A 12300-nucleotide genomic window follows, 5' to 3' on the forward strand; every position below is an offset into this window, starting at 1 on the left:
GGTAGAAGTGACTGTGTGGAAGCAAGGCTGGAGGAAAAACTACCCAGGTTTTCCTCCTAACTTGCTTCCACATCTCTGAAAATTGGGAGCACACACAGCTCCCAAATCCAGGGAGAATACAATTTTTGACTGTGTGAATGGCCTCATTGTGTTCTTCCAGCTCTGATGTATCTTTACTCTATGGATCCACAACTGTGGGGCTTCTGAAGGTACTGGCTGGCTCAAGAGCTCAAGACCTCTTTGTGTCTGAGGCAGGGTGACAACTGCTGTCCCCTTGTGCAAATCCTCTTCTCCCTCTCCACCACTCTTTTTTTAAAAAGTGGGATTCAGGAGGTCATCTTGCTGCCTCCTTGGCATGCTTTAATCTTTGGGCTACCAATGAAATGGGGACAGAACATGCCGGGCATGGAAGTTATGCACTAGGAAAGATTTCTGTCAACCACGTTAATCTTTCCCTCTGGGCTCCTTCCCAGATTGGCCAGCCAGTCAGTGTAAAGATACCAACCACAGTATTACAGCATCACTGATACTGTAGAGAAGCAGTGAAAACTTCCTTGCAATATACATGAATACCAAAGCACTCTAACACATATTCTTTCCCCCCTGCCTAGGTGGGTTACATCCGTTTAACAAACAGCCTTACTTTATCTGGATTGTTATATTTTTGACAGTACATCTAAACCAGAGGATGTCAAAGTAAAAGAGTTACCATTTTCACACTGGAATTTATTCTCGCAGTCTACTTCCTCTATGTTGCAAAGCTTGGTTGGGAAACATCTCCGGAAATCTACTAGCTGCTCACTGCAGGGCTGTCCCCCAAACTGGGATGGCCGAGTCAGGGACCTGACACGAAACTGAAAGGCAGAACAAGAGCTTAATGGGGTGGGCAGGGAGGTTTTCTCCAGGCAGTTTCTTCTGAAGAGCTATCTATCTCTATATCTCTATATCTATGAGAGATGAATATTTATATACCACTTTTCAAGAAAAGTTCCCAAAGTGATTAAGAAAGAAAGACAGAAAGACAGAAAGAAAGACTCCCAGCCCTCCAAAGGGCTCGCAGTCTTTAAAAGAAGCACAAGATAGAAACCAGCAACAGCCACTGGAGGGATGCTGTGCTCAGGATGGATAGGGCCAGTCGATCTCCCCCTGCTCAGTAAAGAAAACCACCACTTTAAAAGGGTGCCTCTTTGCTCAGTTAGCAGGGGACCGGCACATGCCATTAGTTTTAAATATAGGGGGAATTTATCCATTCTTGCTATTTTTGTTAGGAAATGTTTCTTAACACCATCATGCACTCCCCATTTGTGAGGACAGGACCAGATGGTCTAGGGTATAGATAGGCAAGCCCCCTCCAGCTTGCCCCCTAAATTCCCCTGCCGCCCCCAATCCCCCTGCCGCCCCTTTCCTTCCCGTTCTCCATTGAAAACGGGTGGGAGGATAACTCCCTGCCACCCCTTTGCCTGTTCAAAAGCCAAGCCGGCAAAGGGGCGGCAGGGAGTTATCCTGCCTCCCGTTTTCAATGGAGAACAGGAAGGAAGGGGGCGGGCAGGGGGATTGAAGGGGGCAGCCACCAGCCAAGCAGGGTTTGAAGGGGGCGGCAGGGAGGTATCCTGCCTCCTGATTCTTAGTTCTTAAGGAGCCACAAGCGGGGATTGAAGCGGGCAGCAGGGAGGTATCCTGCCGCCCGATTGCTCAACGAAATACGGCACCATTGTTGGGAGGGGTAAGTAAAGCATTTTTCCTGCAAGGCAGATCTGCTGCCCCATATCAGATCCCCAGAGAGTGTGCCCCCACACTCCAAGAAGCTTCAGTCACAATTCTCTCTCTCCCTCCCTCCCTCTCCCTTTCTTTCCTTCAAAGGCTGTCAATTGCTATTTTTCACAACCTGCCAAGCACTTGCTTTGGACCCCATCCCTGTACATGAATGGGATGGGTTCAGGGGATTATTCACAGTCCTTACCATTCTTTCATGAAATCCCAGACTCCAACCAGGCAACACTTACAGGAAAAACCACAGTCACACACCCACTCAGAATAATGATTTAGCAAACTTAGAATAATATTTGGTCTTGCTCTACATTATTTCCCCTACACCTGGACTAAGAGGTACCTTTACAGTGTGGCTCATATATTTCTTGGGGAATGGCAACCATCTCTATTCAGCTCAGAACAGCACCCCTGTTAGTGTCTGTTGCTCATGTGCCTGTGTGTTTTGTGCAGTATCGGGCAACTCTTAATGCTTGCCTTCAATACAGGGTGACAATTATGGCCCCATGAATTAGTCTACAATCTGTTCTTCTCCATGCTGTACCCACCCTTCTCCTCATGCAAATAGTTGATGCAAACTTCAGGGGACAGACTTAAACTGGATAAATGGTGCAGGAGGGAAAGGTTAAGACACATGCTTTCCCAGCACTACTTCCCTGATAAATTGTCAGCCTTGTGCAACTGCTTTGAAGTCTAAAAAGCAAAACAAAGCTGTAGCAGATCTTGATCACAGATCTCCCACGCTGATCAGGTTCACAGAACACAGAACCTACTTGCACCTACAGTTGGTAACTGACGTGTCTGTCTCAACCCAGGGCAAGGAAGGAGCCAGAGGTTCACACAGGGCATCAAACTGAGATGTGTTATCAAGATTTGGAGCTGGTTTGCTAAACCAAGTACTGCTTGCCCAGAGATGCAAGCTACATATGAATCCACACTCTTCATGAACCTCTGGTTCATTGCAGGTGAGCCGCCTGCCCCCTTTACAATCAAGACCAATGGCTGTAAAGCGGATGGTGAAGGCTTGCCAGTCAAAGGGGCAGTGCAAGGAAGACTGGGAGAGCATCTGGGGTTCACTGGGAGGTGCAGACAGGGGGCATACCTCTTTATTTTCAACAAACTAAAATATGTGACTTTCTGCAGTGCTAGCTAGGGATGTGTGGACTGGTCCAGTGGTCAAGTGGTCCAGTCCGGGGGTTCGTGGGTTCGTGGTCGAACCAAAACACCTCCCCAGTTCCGTCGGACTGGAATCAGACTGCCGGGTCCGGTCCGGCAGGTCCGCAATTTTTTTAAAAAATTAAAGTAAATGAGAAGTACCTTTAGCCCCTTCAGGGGGCGTGCTGAAGCCGCAGGGGGTGGGGGGGTCTGCACAGATTCCCTCTCCCCCCGCCGGACTTCCTCATCACTGCTGCAGCTGTTATGTAAAGCCTTTTTGGCCCTTTCAGGCCTCCGTATGAGCGAGCGGCCGCCATTTTGTCTGCTGCCACACATGCGCAAATGCCCTCTGTGAGGCCACGGCTTTTACATAACAAAAAGGCTTTATATTGCGGTGATGAGGAAGGCCGGCGGGGGGAAAGGGAACCCACGTCGACCCCCCCGGCGGCTTCAGCTAGCCCCCCGAAGGGGCTAAAGGTACTTCTCATTTACTTTAATTAAAAAAAAATTGCAGACCAGTCCGGGACTGGACCGGACCGGGCATGGTTTGATCGGGGGCTGGACTGAACTGGCCCAGTTCCATTCGAGGCCAGTCCGGCCTCAAACCGAACTGGGCCAGACGGTTCTGTGCACACCCCTAGCGCTAGCTTCAGGTTCCCCCCATATCTCAGACTGGGAGAACCACAGGTTCTCAGCCATGTGTTAACTAACCCATAATTTCTACTTGACACCACAAATGACTGGTTGATATTCCCTGAATGAGACCACAAAAAAGAAAATTAGAGAATGCTCCTCCATGGCTGAAGAATCCTTCTACCCAGCCCTTGGAAGTGGACACCATAGAGATAAGAGATGGGGTTGAGAGCCAGTTTTTGTGGTTTGAATGTAGAAAGAAGCAGACAAAGAGTGAAGAATTTTATCCTGAGTTCACTAAAATTGGGGTGCAGTCATGCAGCAGGGGAGGCTCCAACAGTGAATCTCTGAAATGCAAGAACAGTTTTGCTGCCTGTTCTTTTTCTGCTTTCAGTAAACTCTGCTTCTGTGTTCATAAAAACCAAGATACCTTAAGTTTCCAGTACTCCGTTCAAGAGGAAGCTAAATTCAGTAGTATTGCCCCAGAACTTCTCAGCATTTGGGAAAGTGGAGCACATGTAATGTTATATTCAGGGGTGACCCTTTCATGTGGCTAGTTGAGGTGGTGGCCTCATGCAGAAGACTATTAGGGCCAGGGCTGTCCTTAGAGAACCCTGGTGGGGTACGGGGCCCCCTTCCAGTTAATTCTAATGGGGGTTAAAAGAGCGGGGCCTGGGGTGGTTGCCCTGCTTGCCATGCCCTAAGGACAGCCCTGATTAAGGCACCAGCAGGGCAGTGAGATACCCTGACCCCCCCACTGTTGGAGCAGCTCTTCAGGACCGATCCAATCCTTGCAAGCTTTGCAAGGAGCACCTCCCCTCACACTCCTTGAGAAATTTGCAAGAAATGTGAGGAGAGAAAGAGGTTGCTGCTGGCAACTTTCCCTCTTCCACACCATTTTCAAAGCTTGCAAAGGTCAGCTTTGAAAGGGGACTGGCTGCCACCAGGGTTGTGCGCCAAAGCAGCATTTGGCATCTCACCTCAAGTGCCGCAATGCTTTGGGCCACCCCATTTATGTGCTAAGACCAAGAACACATGTGAGCAATACAAAGCCAGATGTGATCTCCCACATGTCACCTCCCACCCACTCCCACAGAGGGGTTGGACTGACTGACAAAAGGAAATAGGTACATAGGAAGCTGCCTTTTACTGAGTCAGACGATTGGTCCATCTAGCTCAGTATTGTCTACACAGACTGGCAGCAGCTTCTTCAAGGTTGCAGGCAGAAGTCTCTCTCAGCCCTATCTTGGAGATGCCAGGGAGGGAAATTGGGACCTTCTGCATGCAGGCATTCTTCCCAGAGTGGCCCCAGCCCTAAGAGGAACATCTTAAAGTGTTCACACATGTAGTTTCCCATTCAACTTCAAACCAGGACAGACCCTGGTAGTAAATAGTAGAGCAGGGATAGGCAACTTTTGGCACTCCAGCTGTCATTGAACTGCAACTCTCATCATCCTCAGCCAGTTTACTGTGGCTGGGGATGGGAGGAGTTGTGGTTCAACAACTGCTGGAGTGCCAAAGTTTGCCTACCCCTGTTGTATAGTAAACACACACACACGGCACACCGGTATGTTAATATGCATGCATAAAATGTTGCCTTCTGAATAAACTCATCAGAAGTACCCAATACTACTTACTTGTGCACATGTGAATGCAGCCAAAGCCATCTCAACAAGTGCCCCCAAGATTCTCCCACATTCTAGAACCTTAATATGCCCGAATTATCTTGCTCTGCCACACATGGAATATGCAAAATCCTCTTCATATTTGCTGCTGGCTTATTTTTCTTCTGCCCATCCCCTCCCAAATCTGCATTGGAACCTACTTGCTTTTTAACACATGGGTCACATTCTGACCAAGGGCCAAAGTCTCCAAGCAGGCAGTTGATAGGACACATCTGTTGGTTGCAGGCCCTGGATTCCTGAGTAGTGCAAAGTTGGGCACATGAGTTCTTCCAATAGTAGTCATCCATCCTTATTTGCCTGGAAGACAAGAGCTCTGTTAAGACAACAGATTGCTGTCAAGTGAAATAAAAGGACTTCCACTTTGAAGGATGCTTTGGTGGTGACAAAGGACACTGAATAATGGGGCAGTTAGCTGCAGCAGGAAACTTTGTCTCAGTTTTCCCTGAAATGTATCTTGGAGGGATTCTAGAAGTCACACTTAAGAACATAAGAACAGCCCTGCTGGATCAGGCACAAGGCCCATTGAGTCCAGCATCCTGTTTCACACAGTGGCCCACCAGATGCCTCTGGAAAGCCCACAGGCAAGAGGAATGTGCATGCCCTCTCTCCTGTTGTTGCTCCCCTGCAACTGGTACTGAGAGGCATCATGCCTCTGAGGCTAGAGATGGCGCACAGCCATCAGACTAGTAGCCATTGATAGACCTGTCTTCCATGAATCTGTCTAAGCCCCTTTTAAAGTCATTCAAGCTGGTGGCCATTACCACATCTCATGGCAAAGAATTCCACAGATTAATTATGCGCTGTGTGAAAAAGTACTTCTACATGAGCTGTTCACAATTTCATACGTTGTGGCTAAATTCTGTTATGTGGTCACCAGATTAAGAACTTCAAAAGAATAGAATACAGCTTTGGGTTCCTTACTGTTAATTTTAAATTATGCCTATACACTTACGCCTTACCAATGCCGTTATTTTATTTTTACGTGTAATTATTATTAATCAAAAGCTGCTAGCCATTTATGTGTAACTGACTTTCTATTAATATTTTTCCTTTTAACTATGTAAAGATTTTTATTTCTTTTTTGGTCAAAGACCGTAAATAAAGTATGATGATGATGACTCTTCTTGTGTTCTTATGTTAAGGGATGGTGATTGGAAACATTTGCCTGGTTCAACAATTTTGATGAAGCAGTTTGGATATGCCCATATTCTGGGGAAGATGGCAATAGGGGGAAAGATACAAATTGGCAAATTAAGGACAAACTACATGTAAACACAAATAATAAAATCCGGAAGGCTATTTTTATTAATGAAAAGCACTCCAGATGCATACTTAACTCCAGAGGCATAACTAGGGAAAACGGCACCCGGGGCAAGCACTGAAATGGCGCCCCCCGCCCCCCCGCCCCCGCCAACATACTACATTATACTTAGGTTTTTCCTCACAAGCGCCCGCCGCCACCACCAAGCCAGGCCACTGACTGGCTGCCAGGTGCCAGCAAAGCAATGGGGGGGGGGCCGCAGGCGGCGCGGAAGGGACGGCTCGTGGGGAAGGGGGCACCGACACACTCCCTTGACTGCTGCAGCACTGCTGCACTGAGCAGGAAACATTTGTATTAACAAAAAAAAATTAAAAATTAAAAAAAATTTGGTCATGGCGGCGCCCCCCACGTGACCAGAAAAGATGGTGCCCGGGGCACGTGCCCCCCCTGCCCCCCCTATAGTTACGCCTCTGCTTAACTCTGCAAATGTGATTTTACTGTTGTGGGGAAGAAACAGTTTGTGGGTACAATCTGGAGCAGAAAAATAAATGGGGAAAGCACCACCACCCCTGCTACTCTTCTGCTCAAACACACCCCACCCAAAGCAGCTTTTCATTCTTAAAAGCTGTCAGTCCATCATTTGATGCATTTGAGTGTATAGTTTGCTCCTAAAGACATATTTGTAGCCTACCAGGATTGCCTTCACTGCTTGCCTGGAATCTAGGAGTCTCCAGATTGATGGCAAGGAGCAAAGGTTGCAGAAAATTTATAATGTATTAGTTACCGGAGCACTTATATACTGCATACATTTTGGCCATACAGAGACCCCCAACGTGTCTCATCACACACACATGCCCACCCTGACAGCCAGAGAAGCTGAGAAGTACCGGTGCTCTGTTCCTGCATATTCCCCCTTCCCTACACCCATGCTCCTTCCTTGTATTGTGTCTTAAGAACATAAGAATAGCCCTGCTGGACCAGGCACAAGGCCCATCTAGACCAGCATCCTGTTTCACACAGTGGCTCACCAGATGCCTCTGGGAGCTCACAGGCAAGAGGTATGTGCATGCCCTCTCTCCTGCTGTTACTTCCCTGCAACTTTCCATCCCCATGTTTCTACCCCATTGGAACTTAGTTGTGCACATGGACAGCCAGATTCTCCGTGTGTTGGTTTGTTTGTTCCTTAGGGGTGTGTGTGGGAGAGAGAGAGAGAAGCAGGAATAAAGTGAAGAGTCAAAAGCTGCACCATATTGTGCATGTACAGTGCTCTATACAAGTTTGGAAATTAAAAGGGGGGGGGAATCTAATACATTGATTCCACTTCAGAAATAAGACCAGGTAATTTGAGACTCCAAGGATGAATTCAGGTTAAGAGAATTTCAGAAGCCTCCTTAGTGTACCCTTCCCGCTTGCATGATCTCGTCACAGTGTAATAATATTTGGATTACAATATAAAATAGGCACTACACATGGGCAACATGTTATAGAAGGGTCCTTTAATCAAATATAGTTGGAATGGGGGACTCTTTAAAAAAACACCCTGAAGGAGAGGTATTCTTAGTGGAAACCTGAAAGATAAAAACGTATCTGTTTGAAATCAATATGGCATTTCTCTCCTACCTATGCCTGCTTTGAGTCCCATAATTGCAAGTCCTTGAACAGCTGGACCAGGGAGTCCATGGATAATGGTCACAGTAGCATCCCTCTGTGCTCTCAATTGTGGCATGCAGCAGGATAAGGAGCAGCAAATTAATTTTTTTGTCCATAGTGAAAGGCACGGAGCTGGGCAGAGTCAATGAAATCTACAAAGGAGGCAAGGCCGAAATAGCTTCAATTAGAACAGTTGAACATCCATTTTTCTAACATGTCAAGTTCAGAGCTAGGCTACCTACAGTCCAGTGTGCTGCAGTGAGTGACTAAAGGATGAATCGAACTGTGATCACGGTTGAAAAAGAATAATGAAATCATGATGGGGCCCCAAAGCTGTTGATGTGCAACTCTCGGAACAGGTTGAGCCCAAGATATTGTGGCACCTGAGTTGGGGTGCCAAATGCTGCCATGACCCACACCCTTGAGGGTGCCAGCCCCTTTCCAAAATTGATCCTTGCTTTGAAAGTGGCATGGGGGTGAGGGGTGTTCACCCCTCTCCCTGGTGGTCCCTTGGAGTAAGGGAGATAATGAAGAAAAGAGGGATGGAGTTGGGGGGCTCTCGGGAGCTGGGGGGCCCCTGAGTTCTTTGAACCCATCCTCTCAATTATAGCTACACCCCGGCTTTTCTTTCTTTCTTTTTTAACATTCATCATTAGCAACTGTTCACCAATAGACTTAGTTTTCACAATATTTTACAGCATTTCCTCACAAATTTCACCTCATTGCAAACATTTGGCCTTTGTCTGTTAGGATTACAACTCCCCCCCCCCCCCCCGCCCCACTTGTTCCTGGAACTTCAGCAGCAGCTCCAGATAGAGAAATTAACCCTTTAATTAATAAATCTTTATCCCTCCTCTCACTGCTAACACCTATCTCAGCATTACCATAGTAAAAGCTTCACCGGCTTGATTTCTGGCTGACAAGCGACTGTTAAAACCACAGAAATACTATTGTTAAAACCACAGAGGCAAAAAAAAGTGGCAACTAGAACATGAACAAAGCGGGCTTTTAAAATTGTTTTTAAAGTTTTATTCCACCTTTCCCTAATAAGACCCAAAGAAGCTAACAAAAGATTAAAAGCACAAGTAAGTAACACCACAATTCTTTTTAACATACAACATGGTAAAAGGTCTGATACCTCTTTTTAAGACTGCCATTCTGGAGTCTTGCTTTTTTCTCCTTATCCAAACTCCTTTTCCCCAACCAACTACAATTACAACCAAATACTGTTGTAAACCAAGATCTTAGTTATTAGCTCTGGAAACAGAAATAAACCTATCAAGCTCTCCTTTGTTACAAAACACCTTTAAATACTTACTTGGAGGTGCAGGGAAAGAGAATTATTCATTAGTTGTTGAACTAGAATAACAACTTATCTTGTTCGTATACTTCTTTCTCTGTTTTTAAACCAATATTGATTCGCCACACCTCCAAAAGGGCATTATTTGGTTCATTCCTTAATTGGTTAATTTATTTTTTATATTTTAGAAAAGCCACATTAAATACCCCCAAAATTGCTAGAGTTATGCTATATATGTTCTGCAAGCACAGGAAAAGTTACACTTATAAGAATAATAAAAACTTACCCCTGCAGTTTTTGTGCAATGTGAAAATATATTTCATATAAGACAGCCATATGTAGAGTGAATCACTTTGGCAAAATCTGTCAATATGAAGTGAAGTGTTAATCTTAGCCCATCAGAACAAGAGGCATACAGTGATGGTGCAACTCAAGAGTTTTGTTTATTTTCAGTTAAAATGTAACTGTGTATGCAGTCCAAAATATGCTTGCTGCAGAAGGAAGTCTCTCTGAAATAACTGGGGCTTACCTCTGAGTAAATGTGTTTAGGAGTGGGTCACATAACTAATTAAAAACACTTGTACCTCAGTAAAACTGCTGTTGCTGCTACAAATAATTATATACTGCTTTTCAACAAAAGTGTTCAAAGCAGTTTACAAAGAAAAATAAATAATAAATAATAGTCCCATTCACACAACCATATAGACCTGGGTACAGCCTCTGACCTGGGTATGCATGGTTGTGTGAGTGGGCATGTGCGCACACTCATAATTTTTTTAATGGTTCCTTGTCCCAAAAGGGATCACAATCTAAAAGGGAATATAAAGCAGACACCAGGAACAACCACCGGAGGAACACTGTGCTGGGAGTGGAATAAGAACAGTTATCCCCCTGCAAAATATAAGAGAATCACCACTATGCCAGCCAACCAGCAGATGATTTGGACTCCAAAGTACAGCTTCAGAGCTACTGTTTACATAATCTCTAAGTAACGAACTACAAAAAACAGCTTCCAATGTCAGCTACTGATTGGCCAGAATATTGTCATTCATGTCCTGGACTATCTGGGGTGATACACCCTTATTTTCTAGATCTGTGGTTGCTCTGCTGTATATACTCAGTAGATGGCCTGCAAAATGCACCAGCCCTGCTGAACTTCTCCATCAGGGACAGCCTTTTCCTTTCCCATTGTCCCAACATCTCTCCCCATGTAATTGCAAATCCACTGCCATACAGAGAATGGACATTTTGAATATGTACAGCTGCATGCTTCTCTGTAGCTGAGCTATGCAAGCAATCAAGAGTAAGGCAGAGGTGGTTGAGTTATATAATCATACTAGGCTTAATTGTTGTCCTATACCTTGTGGTGTTTTTGGTTAACCCATTCCTTGATCCAGGCCAGCTTTTGAATAAGGCTTTAGTTACTTGAATTCCGGTCCTGGAGCAGAGGTGGGGCTAACAAACAGCCAGCAGCAAGAGCACTGAAAGACAGTCTGCACTTGCCTCTAGATACAGAATATCTATTTCATTAAACTATTACTATTCCTGATTCCATCCCACTACCTTGTCTTTGCATACCACAACTCTTTCCGTTGGATTCTACAAACCTCTTAAAGTGGCTATTCTTAAAGAAGGAAGGCTGTTCAACCTCAGAGGAACAGTGGAAGCTGCTTTATACTGAGTCAGACCATTGGCCCATCTTCTTCTATATGGTCTACACTGAACAGTGGCTTTCTATGGTTTCAGGCAGGAGTTTCCCCCGGAGATGCCAGGGATTGAACATGGGACCTTCTGCATGCAAAGCAGACACCATTCCACTGAGCAATAGCCCCATCCCCTAACGGGAATATCTTACAGCAGACAGTGCTAACATGTTGTGACCCATCCAAATGCAAACCAGGGCAGACTCTGCTTAGCAAAGGGGGCAATGCTCACTACTGCAAGACCAGCTCGTCTCCCCAACCCCCAGCTGTGCCATGAAGCTACAGAGCAACACATATGTTCTCTCTGGGATTTAGTGCCTCCTCTAATCTCTTTCCCTTGAGCTAGTTTTGCAGGAAAGAAAGACCTGGAAAAGGTTTGCTCTGCTCCTCTCCAGCTAGATGAGATGTTCTTAACCTTTTTGCACCTACAGACCTCCCAGACCCACTCCATTTGTATAATATATCTTCATAAGACTTCAGTAAAAATTAGAGAAAAAATAAATACTCCGAGTAGTTAAGAACTTTATCTTGGCTCACTGGGGCCTTTCCCAGCTGGGAGGCTTAATCACAGGATTATGCAACTAATAATTAGTTGCATAGAAGCCACATAGAAGCTGCAGCCTGAAGCCGAAAAAATAAAAATTATGGGGGTGTTTGCATAGGGTTGCTTTGATGCAGTGTCAAATTTTTCCTGTGGCCTGTTCATACTGCTTGCCCCTCCCCCGGGTCTTTTTCAGGTCCCTTCTAGCCAATGGCTTCCTAGAGTAGGTGGGTGTGTGAATGCACCCCCTGATGTGTGAACATACACCCACCACTCCTGAGGTACTTTGAAGTAAGTACTATGGTAATCTGCCATCTGGAAACTGCCCAGGAAGCAAATTAAATGCAGTGTAGTAAAGATTTTCCGTAGACCACCTGGACAAAGGTTAGAATCGCTGAGCTAGACTGTTGGTTAGATAAAACCAAAGAGTATGTGTGCAGGGTGGATTCATAATGGTACTAACTGGGAAGTTGTTGTTGTTGTTGTTGTTATTTTACACAGACAGGTGTTGTTGTTGTTGTTTTACATTTATATCCTGCTCTTCCTCCAAGGAGTCCAGAGCAGTGTACTACATACTTGAGTTTCTCTTTCACAACAACCCTGTG

General features: G+C 45.6%; 1 protein-coding gene across 4 annotated transcripts in view; it reads right to left on the reverse strand.

The window, feature by feature from the left end:
* Positions 1-12300, reverse strand: part of C6 (complement C6) — a 121799-nt gene that overhangs the window by 52584 nt on the left and 56915 nt on the right. For 3 of the 4 annotated variants that reach the window (XM_053289754.1, XM_053289756.1, XM_053289757.1), the window contains exons 3-6: positions 9738-9814; positions 8122-8303; positions 5381-5537; positions 710-854 (exon numbers count right to left, since the gene is read on the reverse strand). In XM_053289754.1, coding sequence (XP_053145729.1) covers positions 710-854; positions 5381-5537; positions 8122-8267 — 448 coding nt within the window. In that variant the 5' untranslated portion in view covers positions 8268-8303; positions 9738-9814. Of the gene's footprint in view, positions 1-709; positions 855-5380; positions 5538-8121; positions 8304-9737; positions 9848-12300 lie in introns of those variants that run through there. The other variant, XM_053289755.1, reaches the window with a different exon arrangement.

Source organism: Hemicordylus capensis, chromosome 2 (assembly GCF_027244095.1).
Source record: "Hemicordylus capensis ecotype Gifberg chromosome 2, rHemCap1.1.pri, whole genome shotgun sequence".
Taxonomy (NCBI): Eukaryota; Metazoa; Chordata; class Lepidosauria; order Squamata; family Cordylidae; genus Hemicordylus; species Hemicordylus capensis.